Source organism: Empidonax traillii, unplaced genomic scaffold (genome assembly GCF_003031625.1).
Source record: "Empidonax traillii isolate 1590-97213 ecotype Southwest subspecies unplaced genomic scaffold, ASM303162v1 scaffold888:size428694, whole genome shotgun sequence".
Lineage (NCBI taxonomy): Eukaryota > Metazoa > Chordata > Aves > Passeriformes > Tyrannidae > Empidonax > Empidonax traillii.
The window spans coordinates 137,899-161,233 of record NW_020956081.1 but is presented as its reverse complement, the minus strand read 5'-3'; the positions used below and the strand labels follow the sequence as shown (position 1 = coordinate 161,233).

At 48.9% G+C, this 23,335-nt stretch overlaps 1 protein-coding gene across 2 annotated transcripts in view; it reads left to right on the top strand.

Annotated features, from left to right (window-relative positions):
- Window positions 1-23,335, top strand: part of LMF1 (lipase maturation factor 1) — a 145,184-nt gene that overhangs the window by 24,144 nt on the left and 97,705 nt on the right. For both annotated transcript variants that reach the window (XM_027902551.1, XM_027902550.1), the window contains exon 4: window positions 22,699-22,847. In XM_027902551.1, coding sequence (XP_027758352.1) covers window positions 22,699-22,847 — 149 coding nt within the window. The remainder of the gene's footprint in view (window positions 1-22,698; window positions 22,848-23,335) is intronic.

Here is a 23,335-nt window from a genome sequence, read left to right as displayed (position 1 = left end):
CAACTGAGCCCGGAGCTGGCCCTTAGCCACACCAGGTTTTCCCTAAACTGCTTCCAGACCCACGTTAACCCCAACACTGCAGCCTGCATGGAATTCATATCCTCTGCTTTAATTTACGGCTTGTCTGATTCTCTCCCCAGCCCTCTCTCCGTGTTCACGAGAGCATTTTGGTTTAATGTAATTAGGCCCACGTTAAAGGGCGGGCCTGCCTTTGGGTCGGGCCTGGCTGGCTGGAGAACCTCAATTAAGTGGAGGTGTTCCCCCCAAAATCTCTTGTTGGTGCTGCCCCACGAGTGGGGTGGATCAAAGCCATGGTGCTGCTGTGCTCCTGGTTAAGCTTTCCGTGAAGTTGGTGGAGCAGCTGCACTGGTGGAACAACCCCAGGGTTTGACATGTTTTCTGCAGGACAGAAATCCCAGCTGTGGCTTCTGTTGTGAACTTCCAGTTGGATCTTAACTTGTTTGCTGTGTTTTGTGTTAAAGACTGGGCCAGTGGTTCTTGCCTGTCTTAAAAATAGACCTTACAAGGCAGCTGTGCCATTGTCTCCTTGGTCATGTCCCTGTGGAGCTGAGAACAGTGGGGTCAGGGCTCTGACTTGTTAAGAAAAAACCTGGTCCACTGGGAGGTGTCCCTGCCCATGGCAGGGGTTGGAATTGGATGGTCTTTAAGGTCCCTTCCAACCCAAACCATCCCAGGATTCTGCGAAGGCAAAACTGAAGGCTTGAGAGTTGGAATCTCGCTTGGAAAACCTGCTTTGAGCCCAGAAATGAGCCAGATTCCCTCCTAATAAATTTCAAAATTAATAGAGAAAAATTGAGGAGGTGCCAATGTCCTGACCAGGCTGCTGTTTAAGTGACAAAAAATTTAGGTTCTGGGATACGTTTTGAGCCGTCACCAAACAGAAATAATGGCGAAACAAAAAGCAACCGGTCCCTCTCCTCACCACACGTTCCCTGAGCGCCACTTCCCTTTATTTCTGCTGGCATGTGGATGCCCCAACCTTGGGAGGTGCCTTTTTTAAAAGAATGTTTGGGGGGGGGGAGAAAAAAAAAAATCTGCCATTAAAGTTATTACTGTGCAGCGACGCCTTTGCTGGCGGCAATTATGCAGATGATTTTGGAGGGGATGAGATACTTCTAAACGAGGACTGATGGAAGGGGTGGTGCTGGAACAAACATCTTTCCATGCAGGGAGTTTTCTTGCAGCCCTTTGCCCGCTGTGCCTGGATCCCGAGCCGTGGAGCCCACGGCCGGCCTGCGGATGTGATTTTTATTTTCCCTCCATCCAGGAATGTAAGTGGGTGGAATGGGAACGCTGGTCTTGCAGAAACTGGGAAACCCTTTCTCCCTAAGCAGATTGTTTCTCCGTGGTCTTGTGACTCTCTGGACTTGACTTTTGTCCTTGCCTCTTAAGGAAAGGAAACAAACAGAAATGCTCTTTGCGGGCAGGGGGTTCGTTCTTCGGAGAAGTCAGCAGGAATTTCTCCCTGGAAAGGGTGGTCAGGCATTGGGAAGGGCTGCCCAGGGAGTCCCCACCCCTGGAGGTGTCCAAGGAAGGACTGGCTGTGGCACTGAGTGCTCTGGGCTGAGGGACAAGGTGGGGATCAATCACAGCTCAACTCCATGATCTTGGAGGGCATTTCCAATCTCAGTGATTCTCTGAATTTCATCAGAAAAGGCGAATTGGACTGGCAAGATTGAAGCTCTCCCCCATTAAGCACTGCCAAAGTTAATTGAGATTAAAAAAAAAATGAAATTTTCTCCACTTTTGGTTTTAAAGCCTTAAGCGTAAAGAAGTTATTTCCCAGAATTTGGAAAAACGTTGACCACAGTTAGAAGGAAGCATCTGTTGTTGGTGCGGCTTGGGCACGTATCTCCTGTTTTAGTCTGCGGTGCTTCAGCTCTGGTTTAGCTGTTGGCAGGGTTAGGTTGGCTGTTGGGAAGGAATTGTTCCCTGGGAGGGTGGGCAGGCCCTGGCACAGGATGCCCAGAGAAGCTGTGGCTGCCCCTGGATCCCTGGAAGTGTCCAAGGCCAGGTTGGACGGGGCTTGGAGCATCCTGGGCTGGTGAAAGATGTCCCTGCCCATGGCAGGGGGTGGGACTGGACAGCCTGTAAAAGTCCTTTCCAACCCAAACCCTTCCAATATTCTTTACTGGGAGAAAGACAATGATTTCAATTAAGTTTTAAGTGTGTCAGAATGAACCTGTTCGCAGATGCACCTGAGGGTTTGGTCCTGGCTGTGACTTCTCTTGTGTACATTTTAAAGCCAGCAGTTGTTCTCCTTCTCTTGCCTGAGCCTCTCCCTTATCTGCTATCCCGAGCTTAGGCTGGATTTGTGCTAAGCCTTTCCATTAAACTCATGGCTTTCTGCCTGTTCTCAGTTGCAGCTTCCTGTGCGAGAGCAGAAACAAGACTGGGGTTAATAAAAGTACCAGCTCAGTTCTTTAAGAAATATAAAAACCTTCAGAGTGACGTTTTGATACCAAGGTGGGTCTGAACAGTGGCACCAGTGCTGGGCTGGCTCCCACTGCTGAGGAGGGTTTGGACTTGTTTGTGCTAAAAAAGAAGGGGTTTTTTTTATATCTTTATTTTTTGGTAGAGAAAACGGAACGCTGCCACCACACCAGGCTGAGGTTCAGCATCCTCTGATGCTGCACAGGGAGGGAGGGATGGGGTGAGCTGAACACAACACCCACTTTTTGGGGGGATTAAGGAGATCAGATGTCATTCCCCAGCTGGAACGTGGCCAGGAGAGGGTGATTAATTCCCCTGCTCCTTCAAAGAGTGTCCGTGTTAATGACCCAGTGATAAGATCCTGAGTTTTGTGCATCCTGAGATCTGAGCTCTGCCTGCCCAGCTCTGACGTGGCACTGGGTGTGCTTGGATTTGGGATTGGTCTGGCAGGGAGGAGGGATGGGAGGTGTGGTGTGGGCAGAGTGTCACCTGCAGGGTCCTCACCTGTGTCCTAGGTGGGTTTGGAAAGGCAGCCAGGGCAGGTGTGAGCACCCTGACCTCACTCAGGCTGGGGGTTGGTGAGAGGCCACAGCAGTTGTGGCTGTTGGGAGTTGTTGCTTCTCCCTCTTTTGGTTCTTCCTATTTCGTTGCCCAAAAGGATGAATTTCCCCCTCTGGAAAACTGAAAAAGTCTCTCAGCAAGGCTGACCTCAGACAGCAGCCTGTCAATACTGTACAAGTGGTTGTTTTTTTCCTTTTGCTCTATTTTTAAAAAGCAAACTCTGACAACTGTTTGAAATCGGATTTTTTTCCAAGTGTTTAATCAGTTGCAGAGGACAATGGCTTTATTTAATGTCATGGAATGGTTTGGGTTGGAAGGGACCTTAAAGCTCATCCCATTCCAACCCCCTTCCACTGTCCCAGGTTGCTCCAAGCCCCATCCAACCTGGCCTTTGCCTCAGTCTTGGATTACTGATGGATTTTCTGCTTCAAACACAAACCTTCAAGTTTGAAGGACCCTGGCCGTGCTGCTGAGCAGGAACAGTGGCACTTGTTGTCCCTGAAGTGTTTGCCAGTTGTCATAAACTCCAAGAACTAGGACAGCCCGGGGATAATCCACCTGCTTGGAAAACAGTCAGTTCTAGTGAGTGAGCCCAAAACCCAACTTAAAAGCAGAATCCACCTCAAAAGTGGGAGGTAGTAAAGCTTTTTTTTCTGATTTTTAGTGAGAAAGACAAGCTGGGGAGAATCCAGTGAAAACAGTGGATCAGCTCCATGACAGTGTTGGCCTCCCCAGGCTGACACTTCCCAGCGTGGGGCCGTTCAAATTCCCTGTGATGCCGCCAGGCTTGGGATGGAAGGGAGGGTGGGAGATGGGCAGAGCTGCCTCCAAGGCTTTGCTTCCATCAAAAGTTTCAGGTTTGGCCTGGGAGAGCAGCAAGTTTTATTTTTATTTTTCTATTTTTTTCTGAAGTTTAAATAAACCTCGATGTGCAGAATAACCCCTGAATAATCAGAATAAACGGAAGGGCATCCAAGGAACTGCTGGAGGTTTTATTTTCCATTAACCACACTGTCATTTCTAACCTGCGTCTGATTTATCTGTGGCTCGTTAACCACTCAAATGCCCTTTTTCTGACCTGATCTACATCACATAGGAGTTTTATGGCAGTAATTTATGGGGATAATTACAGCTCTGCATGTTAAGTTTTGGAGCACCATTTTTCTTGGAGATGGTGAGTCGTGTTGGGTGTTCCCAAGGTAGATGGAAGAATTACAAATTAAAGGGTTGAGGTCTTGGCATTGGCCATCCCTGGGCAGCTGGAAGTTGTGTGTGGAGCTCTGAGGAAGGCTGGTGGGATATTCCTCATCCTTCTCTTATCTGACCTGGTGTGTGGAGTTTGGAGTAGAAGTCCCTTGATTTTTTTTTTTTTTTTTTTATGGGTGCTTTCCATCAGCAGTGTTCGCTGAGCAGAAATCTCTGCAGATTGGGTCAGATTAAAAGGTCTTGATTTTTTTGCCTTTTTTAATCATTCAGAGGGTTGGAGAAGCTCCTTGTCTGGAGAACCACGAGCAGAACACTTTAGTTTTCCTGCCCATTTCCATCTGATACTCACCTTTTTTTTTTTCTTTTTTTTTTTTGGCCATCTATTAAAAATCCATTGACTTGGCCAATAAAATAAAGGTTTGATTTCAAGACATGCATCCTATGGTGCTCTCATCTACTCTTGCTGTCTCTTTTTGTGCTGGAAGGAGTTTCAGTGATGTCTGGGATTATATATATATTTTTTTTTCCCTTTTAAGTTGCCTTCTGAAGGGTATTTATTTGGCTGTTCAAAATGCTACAGAGGCTAAACATTGTTTAATGTATTTGTGCTGGCAGAGGCCCTTTTGAAGCCTCTGTGGTTCTTCCCAAGGCTCTATTTTGAAGTTTATTGCATTTGCTGGGTTCACTCCCCATATAAAGACCGGTGGAAGTGTTGGCGTTGGGGAACGGAGGGAGAGCCAGAGGTCAAGTTTGGTCTTCCTCTGAGTCCCCCTGGAGCAGGGAACAAGCTCCATGAATGGAGCTGTCTGTGCGTTTCTTCTCTGTCCAGGAATGTTGTTCCCTCATCGTTATCTGTGGGTCAAGCAGATTTCCGGGTCGGAGGAATGAAATCAGCGCTTCTGGAGTTGTCGTGATGGTTTTTTTTTGTCTTGCCGTCTTTAAATTTGGGAGGAAAAGGTGCCACAGGTCAGAGATTTGGTGAAGAGAAATTTAGACCAGAGTTGCACCTGTTGTATAGAGAATTGCAGGTGTTGGTGTGTTTGTGCCAGGGAAAAACGTGGTTCCTGGCAGCCAGATATTCCGTGTTTCCCCATCTAAATGTGAGCAAAGAGATTTGTGTGAGGGAGATGATTAATGGCCGAGCATCGTAAGAACTGCGTATCTTTGTGAACTGGATGGGGTTTGACTGTGTTTTTCAGCATCACCTGAGCTTCTTGTTTGGGGTAAAAATCACTCCAAGAGCCAAAGAGCAGCACCAAGAGTGTGCTGTGCTTGAGCCGTGTCTCGGAGACACCGGATCAGGGAGCTCAGGCCTTGGAGTGCCAGCTTTCCTGCTGTCCCCTGAGTGTGACTGACAGGAATTTGCTGTGGCAACAGACAGTTAAAATATTTCATGTGTTTTTAGGTGATTTGTGGCGTCTTGGTGCACAGCTCGGAGCTGCTGCATCTGCTTCCGAGCGAGCCCCGTGAGGGACACCCTGATTTTTCTGAAACCCTCTCCCAGCATTTGGGCGTCAGAGCTTCACGTTAAGACTTTTTGACTTAAGGACAATGTTACCTCGCCAAATATTCCTGACCCTCCTCCTCCTCCTCGGTGCATCCATCGCGTTCCCTTCAACCCTTCGAAAAATTTGCTCCATTTATTTATTTTGAGTCGAGCGGAATAATTTTCTCATGGGTTTCTTTCCCGTCTCTAAGCCGGGTGAAACCGCAGTGTTAAGCCCAGCTCTTCCCAGTCGGTCATAGGAAGTGAGAGGGAGCCAAGGTACATATTTTATGTTAGTCAGAAGAGATAAGTGTGTCAGGATTTCAAAGCGAATTCCGCGCCGCGATTTCCAGCGCTGAAATCTCCGCTGGCCTTTGCTTCTTGTGCCTCAGTTGGGAACAGTTGGGGCTTTTATTGCAACTCTCTTGTGCTTTCCTGTTCTTTTTTTAAGGGGGATGGGGGGGATGTTGTGCCTGGATGCATCCCAAAATTACCTGTGCTTGTCATAGCCTGGAGGAGAGAAGGTTTTGGAGTGACTGGATTTGTGGCCTTGCAGCTCCTGAAGGATGGAAGGATATGGAAAATGGACTATTTACAGGGGTCTGGAGGGACAGGATAAATGGGAATGGCTTCCCACTGCCACAGGGCAGGGTTAGGTGGGATATTGGGCTGGAATTGCTCCCTGTGAGGGTGGGCAGGCCCTGGCACAGGTTGCCCAGAGAAGCTGTGGTTGCCCCTGGATCCCTGGAAGCATCCAAGGCCAGGTTGGAGCAACCTGAGCTAGTGGAAGGTGTCCCTGCCCGTGACAGGGGGTGGAATTGAGATGGTCTTTGAGGTCCCTTCCAGCCCACGCCATTCAATGATAATCACTCCAGGAAAACCCTGGAATGGTGGGAAAACCGCAAGTAGCAAAGCTTGGGAGAGGGTGGTTGGCCAGGAGGGGAGGAGGAAGGTGAGTGATGCTCTGCTTTATCCCTGTGAAAAGAGCAAAAGTCCCTCCTGTCCTTGCTCAGCCGAAGGTTTAAGGCCTGAAGGATGTGATCTGTTCCCAGGGGAGGGGGCTGTGTTATCCATGGGGAGGGGGATGAGTTGTGGATGAGGTGCCACTGCCTGGTGAGCAGTAACTGCATCCTCCGTGTCCTGTGTGTGTCCCTGAGTGTCACACGGGGATAAGGCTTTCCCCAAGGAGCTTCCAGACCTTTCTATAAAGCTGCTCCATAGGAGCAAGAGGTTTAGGCACGGTGCCTAAAATAACAGTGTTTTAGTAGCAGGATTTTGATTTCTATCCTCTGCTTTCAGGCTCTAAGGTGATTAAACCGTTAAGCCCAGACTAAAGAGCTCAGGGTTTCAGGGAGCAGGTAGTGAGGTGTGAGGGTTTATGAGGTCACCTCTGGATTGACCCCTTATTATGGACATGGATCAGGGAGGAGAAACGAGATTATTTTCAGGTTGGTTTGGGCTGTGTCCGATTCAGCAGCTGGGCTGGGAGGCCTTGGGGATGGAGTGAGTAGGAAGGACGAGGAATCCCGAGCGGGCTGTGGTTTTTTTTTTTTTCTCCTGCAGCCTGAGCCTCTCTCCACATGGATTGCTCAACCTCCCAACCTCCCTGGAGCTGACTCTGCGTGGGCAGCCTGGGCTCTGACCTGCCCAAACCCATGCAGGGCTGGCTCCCAGGGGCGGGTGGGAAACAGCAAAGGCAGGAATAGATCCCGGAGCTCCTGTCTGGTTGGATGTCACCACCCAGCCTTCTGCAGGCACGGGCTTTTCTCCCTCGGGAAAAGTGATGTTGGGGCAGGATGGCAGAGACCTGCCTGGGAACGGGGCAGTGGTCCCCAGGGAAAAGTCATCCTGCAGCTCTCCAGAAAATGGGGTGGTGCTTCTGTGAAAGGAGGGAACAGAGATGATCCCCCCCCCAAAAAATAGCAAGGGGTGGGGGGGTGGGGGGAATAAAAAAGCCGTGAGCGATCTGGGAGCAGGGTGGGGAGGAGACATCAGGGAGGATCCTCGTGGGGGGGAAAGGTGAAGGATGAGGAGTAGAAACGGATGGGGAAATGGTTCTCGTGCCTGGTTTTGGGTCGGTGAGGGAGTTGTGTTGTTATTTTGGGATGGAGAACCCTCGTGGGGGCTCTGCTGGGCCTCCCAGCCGCCCGAGGAGGCTGCTGGTGATGGAGCTGTGGCACAGCCACTTGTCACCACCAACTGTCGCCGGGGCAGAGGCTGCCAGGATCTTCTGTTCAGTTAAACACAACAGCCAGATTCTGGGTTAAATTTGGAATAGTGTCAGTGCAGTTGGATCTGCCCAGCTGTGCTGGATATCTCAGAGGAAAACACAGCACAGAGCCTGGAGACACGGAAAAATTCCCCCAGGGATGGGGAAAGGAGATGCCAGGGAGGTGTCTGAGGGGGTAGCACAGAGCTGTGGCTCTTCCCATCTCTTCTGCCCTCTGTTAAGCTTTAAAATACCACTTTTTGTCCTCTGTATTGCAATATATAATATAAATATATTACACGCTCTCATTTACGTGGCTTCTTTATATTCTTAACGGTATTTTTCTGGTTTATTGAGCTTTTCAAACAGGCAATGGCCAGGAGGGTGAGAACACCTTACAGTGTGTTCCCACACCTGTGTGCTGGTAAAGCACAGCTCGTCACTGTGCACGTTCTGCAGTGCTGTGTCAGCCCTGTGGTGCAGCTCAGGTGGGGATTTCATCTCTTTATTTTAAAGGAAAGCCACTTGGTGCTGATATTCCAACCTCCAGGAACGCGGAGAGCTCGGAGGTCTGAAAATGGTACAGAGATAGTTAAGCCAGGGGGAATTTGGCCAAGAGTTTCTGGCACACAGCTTGGGGCAGTTAGAATGATTTATTATAATATTTTCCCATCTGTTTGTTATTATTAAATATGAAGTACTGATGTTGCACAATCTTACCTTTTGGATTTATGGCCAGAAGAAATCGGTGTAGGTTTTTTTTTATCAAATACCTTTTAACTCTGACTTAGGGGTACAAACCAGCATTTTGAACTTCTCCTCTGTGAGTTTCAAGTAAAATGAAATTTGAAAACTCCTGGCACGTGCCACTCTTCAAGGGTCAGCACTTTCTCCTTGGAGAAATTATCCTGCACGTGAATAGCTCTGTGTTTTATTTCATTTTGAAATCCTGGGAGCTGAGGTGTCTGTAGGGATTTGTCACACGTGTCACCCTTTGTGGAGTCCCCTGCACTGGCAATAACTCCCAGGCCAACATCACCTCCAGAAATTCCAGGTGATTGCTGAAAACTCCCCTCTCTGCAGATGTATCAGTTGGAGGAGGATCTGGGCTCCCGGTTTGAATTGCAGCAGTTTTCCCTCCTGTCAAGTGCAGAGCTTTGCTGTGCTCAGTTCTCTTTATTTCTGCATGTCCAGATACTTCAAAAGATGTTTTATCTTGGATTCTGTGCTTACCCTGGCCATGTTGTCACTAAGAGTGCGATGCTGTGTCACGCCAAAAAGTGTTGATCTCTTTTAAATGGCTTTTTAGACCGTCTGTTTGGAACTAGATCATCTTTAATGTCCCTTCCAGCCCAAACCATCCCGTGATTCTGTTAAGAGTATTTCATTGTTTAAAATTTACTGTGTCTTAGCACATAAAAATTGGCTGGTTTGTAATGACTTTAACAAGCACCAGCCATTTTAGCCTTGCTTTTGGTTCCCTTACCCACGTTCCAGATGATTTTTAAGCGGGACGTTTTTTTCCCCTCTTCCACCCAGGGCGTTACTGGTGTGAGCACACGTGGCCTCAGGTGTTTGATAAATCACCAGGGTAAGCGGTGCTGGTGTTCAAGCTGCCTTCCCACATGGTTCCAGTTACGGAATTCCAGCCCTCAGCTTCACTGACAAGTTCCCCATTAACGACTGAAAGTTCACATCAAAGCCTGGGCAGCGATTTCTGTCGATAAAACGAGTTCATTCTTCGAGCAACTGCTTTAGAGGTGTTGCCATCCGCTTGAAATCCCGGGATTAAAGCAGTGGCAGGATGCTTTCCCCTGCTTTGGGGTACTGATAACTATTTGTATGGAAAATCCCTGAGCTGTACCTGCTACTTTGCATTCCCAGGTTGGCTGAACACCCAACACGCCGGATCTCTCTGTTCTGGGGCGCATACACGATCTTTAAGATTCCTTCCAACCCAAACCATTTTCAGCCCCAGTTAATAACGCTGCAGAGCGAGGACAGAAAAGCTCCACGATTAATTCATCTGGTTCATTTTATGCACTGAAGTCATTTGGATTTCTTACAGCGAGTCTTCGAGTCTTGTGGTGTCAGGACACATGTGAGGAGCTGTTTAATATCAGTTGTCACTATCCTGGGTGTTTGTTTTTGTGTTTTTTTTTTTTTTTTGTAAATGTGGTTGATTTCAGCGGTTTATGTGAAAACATAAAAAAGCTGCTTCTTCAAATTAGAAGCAAAAATTCTTAAATTACATGGCAGGGAACGTGCCTGCGAGTGGATTCGATGTCACACGCATGGGAACGCCACCACCCAGGCTGCCGGCGGCGAGGAGCAGGGGAAAATCTTGCTCTGGGCTGTGTCATGTTATCATTAAACTGCTGGATCCTTCCAACTGGCAGCAGAACTCGGGGAATGGTAATATCTGTGGGAAAACACGCTGCTTTTCTTCTCCCCTCCTTTCTTTACCGGGAAGGCTCCAGAGCCTTTGCAGCGGGACTGGAGAAGGGAATCACTGGGAGTTGCCGTAGGGAGATGTTGTCTGAGTGTCCAACCTCTTGTCTGCCAGGAAAGCCTTGGCTGTGAGGGTGGGCAGGCCCTGGCACAGGTTGCCCAGAGAAGCTGTGGCTGCCCCATCCCTGGGAGTGTCCAAGGCCAGGTTGGATGGGGCTTGGAGCAACCTGAGCTGGTGGAAGGTGTATCATCCAAGTGGAACTGGATGATCTTTAAGGTCCTTTCCAACCCAAACCATTCCAGCATTCTGTGCTTCTGTGGAGGGTCTGGAGGGACAAGTGAGTTACTTTGCTGGGGTCACCTGAATCAGGAGTGTGCCAGGGGCTGCAGGAGCATCAGCACATCTTGGCTGATGCACTGGTTGTGCAGAGCCTTTGACATCAAAGTCAAAGCTGTGCCAACCCCACCAGCCTGGCCAGGCCTTGGTCTCCTGGCCTTCTCTTCCTGACAGAGCTTGGCTGAGCAGCCTCTGTGCTGCCACGCCCTTAGAAATCCATACAGGACACCTGCAGTGACAAACAGCAAAATTCCTGCTCTGGGCTTCTCCAAGGATTAATTTACAATGGGTTGGAATTCTGTAGCACAAGCAGTAGGTGGTAAATGTCAGTCGAGAGCTTGAGGAAGTAGGGAGAGGGATAATGGTTTTAAAATGCATTCCTGGGGAAAAAAAGGAAAAAAAAAAGAAAAGCCTTACCAAGGAAACTTTTGGATAATCTAAAATGAAGGATTGGGTCCTGTGAGCGTGTGGGGGTTTCTCCTTTGTTATTGTTATTGCTGTGTTTTGGGTGGTTTTTTAAAATGATCTGGCTAGATGAGAGGAAATACAGGATTTAGGCTTGTCTTTTTTTATTGCTGTGTTTTCTTCCTGCCAGAGACTTGCCATGGAGTGTGTTTAGTCTTGCAGAGTCACTTCTGCAGGTGCCAATTACCTCGCTCCTCTGCCTTGGGTAAATGTAGATCGTAGCAGGCGTGGCTTTGGAGGGGGTGTTGTCATTTTGGGAACATAAATATGTTTTAATTCCCTTTCCAAGGTTTTCTTGATCACTCCCTTGATACTCCTCTCATCAGATAATTCTGGGGACAGCTTGGGGCTGTCCCAGGTGAGTTTGGCACAGGGGACAGGTGAGGGGCAGGTTGGCAGAGCAGCAGTTTGATGTTGAGTTCTGCCTCCTTGGGAGTGGCTCTTCAGGGAGTTTCCTTTCAGGAAAAGGGCTTTGGAGGAATATTTTTTTATATTTTTATGTTTGTTAGCACATGCTGCTATCCAATAGTGGGCAACAACTCTGAAAGCAGCCAGAAAACTAAGAAAATATATCTTCTTTTCCAAGTGCTGGGGGAGATCAGGAGAAGTAAAAGTAATTTATCCCAGCTGGTATTCTCAGCCTGAAACGAGTGCCTGGTGTTTTCCAAAAACTAGTGTGGCTCAGAACTTCCAGGAATTAGAGCCTTGTTTTTCTTCAGGCAGCATTAGCAGGGATCAGTCCCATGGAAGATGGGCAGTTCATGTCACTTAAATGTGGCTGTGTCACTGACAACACACTTGGTGGAGGAGGAGATGTTAATTGTATTTAATGAAGTCCTGGGGTATCTGCAGAACTTCTGATGGAGATCAGAGCTAAGATTCACGTCTTCCTGATGAGAAACTGGATGTCAGTGTACACATAAATTTCCCTGTTTTCCTCTAGTTTCAGTGATTTCAAGGAAAAAGGGAAGGTTACTGAGGAATTCATAGAGTCATGGAATGGTTTGGGTTGGAAGGGACCTTAAAGTTCATCCAGTCCCAACCCCTGCCATGCGCAGGGACACCTTCCACCAGCTCAGGTTGCTCCAAGCCCCGTCCAACCTGGCCTTGGACACTCCTAGGGATGCAGCATCCAAGTCCTCCCTGTGCTCAGGCTGGAACAAACTCAACACTGGGTTGGGTTTCCATGGGCTGGGAGGGCTTTTCCGAACCTTTAATGATCCTGGGATTCTGTGATTGGGAAATGTGTGGCTCCAGGAGCATCTGTAACCCATCTGAGCAGCCTGGGGGTCCCCTGACCCTTTTCTGGTGTCCCACCTGTTCCCCACCCTGTCCCAGCCCCAAAACGGGTCGTTCTACTTTGTGTCCTCTCCAGACTTGCACCAAAACTGCCACTCCTGAATCTCCCTTATTTTCACAAAGCAGATTTCAGAGCTGCTTTAAAAACCGTCATAAACAGTTAAAGCAACTAAACCACAGCTGTCAAAATAAATAACCCTTTTTTTTTTTGTGAGGCTTTATCTTTCTGTTTTCTTACCACTCTGGAAGTTGCTTATTCCTAAAAACAGAATCCACAGTAATTCTCCAGCTGCTGGCTCCGATTAATAAGGGTGACTGTCTCTGCTTCTCCTGCCAGTGCCTGAGATTTTCAGATTTAATAAGGAATACCCACACGTGGTGAGGAAGCATCATGAATGGCTTGTTAATAAAAGCCATTTATTTATTTAATACGGACAAAAAAACCCCCGAATGAGTGCCACACCTGGCTATTTCTTCACACAGGCCTGATTTATATTTACCTTTTTTTTTTCAATCAGCTAAGTCTAAATGTACAGTTAAATGCATGTTCTAATTGGATGTTTGCTCCTGCTGGCTGGTGGGTTATGATTTGAGTTTCTGTAGGAGGTGGTTTGAGGGGTGGGAGTTGCTTTGCGCCTCTACTTTTCATCGAGGGAGCAAAATATTAGGACAGGCTGAGAAAAGAGCTTAAAGGAGTGACCTGAGATCTTGAGGCTTGCAATTATTTCTCTCTCCTCTCTCTGTGGCCTGGTGAAGACTGACAAGCAACTTGAGCACGGCGAGGAATTTTTTGTGGGAGAGGGAAGAGAAAAGGCAAAATTGGGGTGATGTTTATGGCAGGAAAAAAAAAAAAAGAGATAAAGGTTTATGGTTTGCAGTGCTGCTTAATGATTGTGGCTGTTGCTGGGGGCTGGGGTGAAGGGCTCACCGTGTGAAATCTTGCCATCACTGAACTTTTCTGCCTGAGCTGGAAACAGCAGGTTTTGGTGGGAGGTGGCTCAGGGGCTCCATGTCCTGCCTTCTCCTTCCCTCCCTGCCTCTGGAACCCCTCAACAGAACGGCTTTTAAGGTGTCCAGAGGACACTTGTGGCTTTTTTTGGGAGAAATTGTTCCCTGGGAGGGTGGGCAGGCCCTGGCACAGGTTGCCTAGAGAAGCTGTGGCTGCCCCTGGATCCCTGGAAGTGTCCAAGGCCAGGTTGGACGGGGCTTGGAGCAACCTGGGCTGGTGGAAGGTGTCCCTGCCCATGGCAGGGGGTGGAATGAGATGACCTTTAAGGTCCTTTCCAACCCAAACCACTCCAGGATTCCATGATTCATGATTTTCGGTGCACTGAATGTTACTTGCTGCAGTGATTGCTGAAGAGATCAATCTCTGTCTTTAGATGAACAGGGAGATTTCAGGATTTGGAGGGCTTGGCTCAGGTCTCTGACTATCAGCATTTCTGCCTGTTTGTGTGTTTGCTCATCCCTTTGTGCTGTGCAGGGTGAGAACAAACTTCCTAAAGCAGTTGACTTTTTGGCATCTGTCCCCTAATTGCCGAAAAGCTGCCACTTCCTCCTCCTCCTCCGTCTCATCAGATCTCCTTCAAATCAGACGGGCTTTGAAAGCAGCTTTTTGGTTTCCTGAGATCCTTGTTTGCTCCTCCTTGCCCCTGCTCCCTCTCTCTCCCTTTGCTGCTGGGGGTTAAAGCTGTGGGTGTTGAGGTCCCCGTTACTCATTTCGGTCCCCTCTGAGCTCATCGTGCTGAAAGAGGGCGTGGATTAAAGCAGCCCTGGATCCCATCAGACTGACATCACCAGGGCTCTGCTGCAGTTCTGTGAGGGATGGAGCTGAATTCGGTGGAGCTGACAAAAAAATTGTCTCTCTGGGCAGAGCAAATCCCCTCCTGGAATCAGAAAAATCAAATTATGGGTGCTGCAGTGGTTTTGTCCTGCTTGTGTTAATGGTATCTGTTGTTTGTTTTTTTTCTTGGCTGTTGAGTTTTAAGGTTTTTTGTTTATATATTTCTATTATTTATATTTATATTTTATTTATATATTTATATATTTTTAAGGTTTTTTATTTTAAGGTTTTTTTAAGGCTGTTGAGTTTTATGTTAAGGTTTTTAGTGTAAAAGATGGAATCCCAGGATCATTAAGGTTGGAAAAGACCTCCCAACCCATGGAGTTCACCTGTGCCTGATGCCCACCTTGTCCCCCAGCCCAGAGCACTCAGTGCCACATCCAGGCCTGCCTTGGACACCTCCAGGGCTGGGCACTCCAAACCTCCCTGGGCAGCCCCTGCCAAGGCCTGACCACCCTTTCCAGGGAGAAATTCCTCCTGCACTGGCAAGTTCAACCCACCAGAAACCAGAGTGCCCTGTTCCCTGCAAGTGTTCAAAAATAAACATGGATGGGGCACTTGAGGACATGTTTTAGCGGTGAACGTGGTGGTGCTGGACTTGATGATCCAAGAGATCTCTTCCAACCTTAACAATTCCATGGTTCTGTAATTCTCACATACCACCTTTGGGACTACACTTTGGGGTTGCTCCTGCGATCCTGTGTCTCTTGGGGTGTTGGGTGGGGATTTCTGCCTCGAGGTTAATAATTCTAGCACGTTTGTTTGGTTTTTTTTTCCCTTGTTCCATACACAAGCTGTACTTGAAAAGCACCATACTCAGGAAAAAAAAAATTTAGGGATTCAGAGAAAATGTTAAATGAGTGATTCAGTTCAAACCTTGATAAAACCTGAAGGAAGCCTCCCCTGCTCTGTGTTTGTCATCTCCTGCAAACACTGATGTTGAAACGTGTGCTGGCACGGGGCTGAAGTTTGATCTCTCTGGGGCAGTGGTGGATCCCACATGACACAGCAGGAATAACTTTGTCTAATGTGCTTTTTATTTTGGGGCTTGCTGGCTGTCTGCTGGCACAGCAGCTTTGCCAGGTGCCTTCATGGTGCTGGTTTTAATTTGGAGTGCACAAGTGGTGGAGTGAGGGAGTTGGAGGTGGCGAGGGGAGCAGGCTGGGGGAGCTGGGGAACCCTGGGAACAGCTGCTGATGGTTTCTTAAGCTGCCAGAGCAGCCTGAAGAAAGATTTAACACCCAACAGGCACCTGTTCTCAGCAGTTTAGCTCCTCAGGCACATGGCACAGTGCTGCAGGGAGCCTGGCCAGAAGGAGCAGATGGAATGCGTTCAGCAGGTTGCTTGTGAAGGTGGGAATTGCTGTGGATCGAGGGGGAAGGCGATGCCCTGCCCTGAGGCGACGTGTCATCAGATCACCTGGCTGTGGTGGCACCCCTTGGCCTTTCATTGCGTTCTGTGTCAGCTCTGATGTCTCATTTCACAGCCAGTCCCATCCCAGTACGAAGGTTTCCTTGTGACTGGTGGTCTGGGGACTGTTGCAGGATGCTCAGCTTTGTTCAGGTTGGATATCAGCAGGAATTTCCTCATGGAAAGGGTGGTCAGGCACTGGCAGGGGCTGCCCAGGGAGGTTTGGAGTGCCCAGCCCTGGAGGTGCCCAAGGAAAGACTGGATGTGACACTCAGTGCCCTGGACTGGGGGACAATGTGGGAATGGGGCACAGGGGGGAATTGATGGTCCTGGAGGGCTTTTCCAACCTCATTGATCCTGGGATTCTGTGATCAGCCTCAGCCCTGCTCATCTGTGTCTGAGTTCACTGATGGACATCCTTAACCCTGCTCCTAATGATCAGTTAGGGGGGAACATTCCTGGTGCTTGTTCCCCTCAGCTCACTGAGGTTTGAGGCACAGGTCCTGTGGCCTGTGAGGATTTTAAGGGATGGCTTCTGACACTGGGAATCCTGGAATGGATTCCAGCCTGGCCTTGGACACTCCCAGGGATCCAGGGGCAGCCACAGCCTCGTTGTGCACCAGGAGTGCAGAGTGAGCTGCTGTGTTACCATCTCCAGAGCCATCCCACCCTCCCTGACCAGCACCCCTGAGTGTTCTCCTCACCCTGATGGCCAGGCTGGAGAGGTGCTGGTGCCCCTGAGTTCAGGGGAACAGGGATGAACTTATTTTCATTCCTTTAAGGTGGAGTAATTAAATACAGTATGTACAGATCCCTCAAAATGACAGCCGCCCACAGAGCTAAAAACAGGAAATCCATTAACTTCATTATTTAAAAAATAAAATAAAAATCCTCCCAACTGATTCCTCTGTCACTTAAAGTTCTGCATGGAAGGAGGGCTAATTTAACGCTGCATTAACTCACTGTTATCACCCTCCTGTTACCTAAGTAGTTTCTAATGACTACCCTGGAGAGCACTTGGAAGCTTTTAAAAGTTTTCATTTGAAATTTTTATTTTTTTTTTTGTTAATTCTGGGTAGTTTATACTTTAAAGAACAAAAGTTATCGATAACATTTTCCCAAATCTTCCAACAACGTGGAGAACTTTTCTGCTGGCTACGAAACGTGAAGATATTTCGATGTTGTCTTGCCCATGTGCTCTGCCTGTGGGTGGAGGAGATTCAGAACTGCTCTTGGGCATTATTAACAGGGTTTTCACTTTTAAAGTCTGTGTGACAGTGGAGAGACTTGGCCTTTTCCTTAGGAATCACCAGAAATCCTGTCCAGCGGGACATGGGAGAGCCAAACCCAGTTGGAAGTGGTGGTAACTTTGCCCTGGGTTTTAGTGTGATCGTTGTTTCACACTGGAGATAAAAAAAAGGTGTTTGTGGTTACCTGGAGCAGGATCTTCCGTGTTTCTGTGATTTTAACTTCTATTAGCAAAGAGTTAGAGCGATGCAGCTTTGGTAGGCACAGTCAGGAGCTTGGCTTTCCTTGGAGGGAGTTGTTGCTGGGAATGATAAGTTGGGATGAGTTACAACACCAAAGTGGGGATGATTTGCAGCGTGTTTTGTGTTTTTAAAAAAGCAAGGAAGAAGCAGAAACGTTGACCTTCCATGAATTGAGGGGTGGGTTCTTGTGAGATTTATCCTTCCCAGTTGAGTTTTATCTTTCCTAATTATCTTCCTAGAAGACTGAGTTTGACCTGACTGTTCTCTTTCAAGGCAATGTGTAATTATTGAAAGAAGTATTGCTTATACCTATGTTGATATATCTCTGTATTGGTAGGACTGTTGTGTTTTGAGCTTTTTTCTAACTTGATCAGTGTTTCTGTGGGTGGGAGGGCAGGGGAAGGAGGGTGAGAGGGTGATTGAGTATTTGCAGTCACAGAATATCCTGAGCTGGGAGGGACTCGCAAGGATCATCCAGTCCAACCCCTGCCCCTGCACAGACACCCCAAATATCCCCTCCTGTCCCTCAGAGCGTTGTCCAAACCTTCCTGCAGCTCTGGCAGCCTTGGGGCTGTGCCCACTGCCCTGGGGAGCCTGTTCAGTGCCAACCACCCCCTGGGGGAAGAACCTTTTCCAAAAATCCAGCCAAACCCTCCCTGACCCAGCTCCAGCCCTTGCTCAGACCATCCCCTGGCCATTAGCACCACCCAGACTGTTTTGACCAGGTGTTTTAACCCCAGGGCTGAAATCCTGCCATGCTGAGTTTCAGGGAGGGCGGGAGGGAGGAGAGGCTGGGGAGCAGGTCCAATTCCAGGGTAAGTCAGTCTGGATTGGATGTCTCCCTCTGCTTGGCTGCCAGGGTGTCTGACACACAATATCCATAGGGAGACAGCTGCGCTGGGAGCTGGAAAATCCATGTATCCACGCTGGAGAGGCTTTTGTGAGTGCCATGCAAACGTGCTCTCTGGAAATCTGACCTGTAGATGTTTGCATTCAAAGAGGAACAATCTGCTGCCTCGCCTTACCCCGTGTTTTAGGAAGGGGAATTGATAAAAATAACTTATGGGAGCTTTTCCTACTGTAGCCAGGTATGAGGGTTGATTTGGGTTTTTTTTTGCCAGATGATTTTTATTTTTTTTTTGTCAGAAAAATAGATTAATTGAAAGTAAGAAACTTTGGACCTGTTTTTTGTTTTCTTCTGGAGGCTTTCAGCCCTTCTCTGCCTCATTCCTTCTCTCCCTGATTGTCCATGTCAACCGACTGGGAGGGAAGGAGCTGAGCTGACTTCCCTCTGTGGCCATGGACATGTGAAAACTCGGCTGTTTTGATGGGAAATTTAAAGATGATGGGAAAATTAAAGATGAAAATGAAGATATAATGATACAATCCTGTTTAATCCGTGCTCCATTAGAAGTAATACCCTCTATAGGGAGCCATAATGGGGCTGCCTTGGACTTTTGTGGAGACTGTTCATGCCAATTTTTTTTTTAAGTTTTTTTTTTTAACATGTTAAGCCCCAGCAAAGGTTCCTGCAGCACATCAGGCCTTCCAAGGCGTGGAGTGTCCGCTGAAGGATGCGGTGGGGCCGCGTGGTCACGGCTCTTGCAGCTCCTCTGTCCAGGAGCACAAGGGTTTCGACTCCGGAGATCACTCCATGTGACAAACCCCGCGTTTCATGAGGGATTTTATCATTTTCAAGAAGGTAAAACATTTGAAAACCCTGAAAGGAAGGCGGGAAAACCCTTTGGCTGTGTTGTTTTTCCTTCCTTCCTTCCTTCCTTCCCTCTGGCACATCCTCCTTGTTTTCCTCCTCCCCTGCCCCAGCGGAGACCTCCAGAAGACGCCAAGCCGCGGATTTTGCCGCGTCGGGTTCGGAGCATGTCCCAAACATTCCCAACACGTGTGGGGCAAGTGCAGCCACCATTGGCAGTTTATTTGATTTCCATCTTTATTTCCAACCCCCCCCCCCCCAAAAAAAAAAAAGGGCCAGCCCGTGGCTCCCTCTCCGGCTGCGCGGGGATAACAATGGGGCGCTTTGTGCCGCTCTGCAGCTGCTGAAACTTGACGAGATCCAAGTGAGGAAAACAGGAGCAGGTGGGTCAACAACGTGACCCTTTCGTTCCCAGCAGGATCAGCGGGAGCCCCGGGATGGAGCCCAGGAAATGAGGACGTGTTGGTTGGTGCCTTGAGGACGGGAGCTGCCCTGCTGCCGTTTGTCCAGATGGGTTCCACCCCAAAAATTCTGGGATTGGGGCAGCGTGGCTGTAGGGGATATAAACAACCTTCGCTCCACACAGAGAAGCTGTGGCTGTTCCTCAGCTCTTCCCTGCCCAGGTGTGGTGACCTGGCTGATTCCCTGCAGGTGTCACGGTGTGTTTGGCCTTTTTGAGCCCCTGCAGTGGCTTTCTGAGGTGGCAAAGCTCCAGCTTGAGCAGAGGCACAGTTATGGCCTGGGAGCTGTCTAAGGTTGTGTGGGGTTTGGGGTCTGAGGCTGGTGAGGGCAGATGTGAACAACTGCTTGTGAGTCAGCGGCTGGAAACGGGAGGTTTCTGGTGATGGATCTTGTAATCCTGGTTCCAATATCAATTTACAATCAAACCCCAATGTGAGATGAGGCAGAGCTCCCCCCTTGTACCTGGAGCTGTGGATGATGCACTGGTGGTGTTGGACATGTTCATGTGCTCGGAAATCCTCCTGATTTAGCTGTAATTTCAGTAGAAACCATGTCATGGAGAGCATCTCAGATTTCCCACCATCACAAGCACTTCCACTGCTGATGGAGCAGTGCCCGGCTCAAGCTCTTTGCTTGCTCAAGATGAAGCCTGAAAGAGGAATGGACTCAGTGATCTTAAGGATCTTTTACAGCCTTTAATGACTTTCTAGGAATGACAGGTTGTGGTCGGGATGAGTCCATGCTAACTGGGCAAGGGGAGGAGCTTTATCAGGGGGTTAAGAGCAGGAGAGCTGGTGCTGGGCAAGATGCACTGTGAGGAGCTTGTTGGGGTGGAAGGAAGATGGATGGAGGCCGGAGAGGAGCTGAGTGCAGGCTCTGTGACTGCTGGGAGCGGAAAGCTGATCCGTGTGATCCCACTGCCAGCTGCGGACACTCCATCCCTCGGGAAGGGCTGATAATAAATCAGAGCCTCTCCCAACCTGGGGTTTCAGCAGGGGCTTGGTGGGCTCTGCTCTGCAGGTCTGGGGTGCAGGTCTGGGGTGCAGGCAGGGTTCGAGCAGGTTCAGGCTGAGCCCTGTGAGCCACAGTTTGTCCTTGGCTGCACTCACAGTTAACCCTGGCTGGGTGGGGGCCGAGCTGGCCCCTGTCAGCAGCAGGGCCTGCAGCAGTCCCTGCCCACAGCTGGCAGCCCCGCTCGCCCTTCCTGGCACGGCCCAGGCGGGTTGTGCCGCTGGTCTCGCAGCCGGGCGGGGCCGGTGCCAGGATTCCGAGTTGTCCCTTTGGGACAAGGGGCACAGGTGCAGGGCCAGGCCCTTGTTCTGGGCAGCCAGCACATCCCAGGATGTGTGTGCCAGGAGTGCATCCCAAGGAGGATCGGGATGTGTGTGCCAGGAGCATCCTCTGACAGCCCGTCTGACCCTCGGGCAGCACCTCGAGATCCTCCTTTGCCCCTTCCCTCCCCACACACAGACACCTCCAGCCTGGGCACCGGGGTTTAGGGTAAAATCACTTTTGGGAAGCAAGCAGAAGCGCTGCTGTGAGAGCTGAGAGGCTGCTCTGCCAGGGGAGGGATGCAGGGGCTGTTGGGATCCTGCTCCAGCATCCATCCTATGGATCTGCAGGGCAACCCAGCGATTAACATATGAAAACGTGGCTAATAACAGTGGGATTCTTGTGCAGGCGGGGATGAAGGAGATGGACGACCCCTTTTGGTGCCAGTCGGCCCCAGAGCCGCTCTTTGGGCACAATTAACCTCTCACATTTGGAATTAGCTGGTGCTTTCCTGGTGCAGCTGCTTTTAGCACAGTATTCCTCACTTCTCCTCCCTGAAGCGCTAATTTAGGCAGTTGGGGTGGGTTTGCTGGAAACCACAGGATGTATGGAGGGAGAATTGGGAGTTTTTAATAGCTGTGTGATGTATAATAATCTGAGGGGAGAAAAAAATCCATTTTTATTTAAGGGACTTTGCGTGCATTAAGGTAAAAAAAAAGAGGTTTCCTGACTGCTACTGAAAATATTTTAAAGCAAATTCAAGGTAGTTTTGCTTGTGTGACAACGTGAAATCATGGGTTTGAAAACTCTTCTGGTGGGGGATCAGGTGGCTCTGGCTGGAGCTGGAAGGAGTTGGATGGGTTTGGAATGTTTCCTGCCTGTTGGGGCTGGACGAAGGGAGGGGGTGTGGATCAAACTTGGAAAGTGCCTGGAAAACCCTTGGGAGGGGAACACGAGAGCCAAGGACACTGCCTGGTTTAATTTGTGTAGATGTGTAGGTGGGAACATGTCTTAAACGTGTCCAACAAGTGGCTCCAGCAATGTTACTGGATTTTCAAGAACTGTCCTCACCAAGGTGCTTTTTCAATGGTTTTAAAAGTATAATTACCTTGCACAGAAATTATTGTTTGAGGATAAGAATAATTGGAGGTGGGACAGAGCTGGAGGAATTTGGGTTTGGCAGCAATACCTTCTTAATTCAAAACCTAGTGGAGGTTGGACTTCACCTGTCACAACAGAGGTGTGTGTTCTGCCTCTTCCAGAGGAATCATTTCAATATTTATACTCTGGGCTGGAACCAGAAAATGCAAAATGCAGATTTGCATGAATTAGGGAAAGTCTGGCTTCTCCAAAGCATCCAGAATCACAGGGAGCAGGTTCGTGGTGTGATCCCAGGGCTCTGCTTTGATCTCAGCTCTGCTGCTTCAAACCAGGGTCATTTTGTTAAATCCAGCCATGTGTAAAATCCAACAATGGGTCAGACTGGCCCAGTGGACAATTTGGGCTGTTACCATTACGATTTTTCTCCATGATAAAAAATTCCAATTGCACTTAATATGTTGGTGATAAATAAGACTTAATGAGATCTTAATCAATGTCTTTTGAAGATAAAACTGCCCCGTTTTGGCCCAAATCCAGCACAGTCAGAAGGACTGTTGGCTCCTTGACTGGAGGAATCAGCGGGCCCTGCTCAGGGCACTTAAATCACATTTTTCTTTGCTTCATGGAAGTTATTCATTTTTCTCTCTCTTCACACTGCATAAAATAGCCATTTTTGTGCAGCATGTACTTGTAGAACAACACAACCCAATGCATGTCATTCACTCTGTAGCTTCAAACACCCGAACCCCCCACTGTGTGTGATACATTAGGATAGCTGGTACCTGATTTCCCCCAAATTAACCCTAAAAAGCATTGAAAGTGTTTTTTTTGTTTGTTTGGTTTTTTTTTTTCCTTCTTCAGTGTTCAAAATTAACCAGAAGATAACTTACAGCACCCTAACCGTTCTCTCCCTTTCCTTCCTCACGCCCTGGCACCGCCAGGATGGGAGTCGCAGCTCCTGGAGACGGGATTCCTGGGGATATTCCTGTGCCCTCTCTGGACCTTGTCCCGCCTTCCCCGGCACACTCCTCCTTCCAGCGTCGTCATCTGGGGCTTCCGCTGGCTCATCTTCAGGATCATGCTCGGAGCGGTGAGTGGGAGTTGGGGCTTTGCTTCTTCCAGGTGGCAGCGGAAGAGGGGAGGTCTCACCCCAGCAGGAAACCTGCCCCTGGGTCCATCAGAATGCCACGGGTTAGGAATTTTTTCCCGGTGGAGGAGGAGCGTGTGGCGGGAAAGGCTTCACAGAACGCTTGGCACTCGCTCTTAGGGGGGTTATTTTAAGGGTAAAATAGGAGCAGGAGTGTCCGTGTGGATGTGTTGGTGCTGCCCCTGTGATTGGCCCTTGCAGAGGAAGGAAAGTGGAGCCTTGGGCGTCGTGGCTTTCTCATAAGATTGTGAGGAACCCAGTGGGTAATTCCCAGGAAGCAGCAGCTTTACCCAGAGTTACTTTTCCTTCGTATGTGATTTACTGAGGTGTCAGAGAGAACAATCACTGCCTTGCTGTCCCAGTGCCAGTGGAAATTCCCAAGCAGCTCGTAAGAGAATCCATCAGGAACTGCCCCATCTCTGTTGCAATAA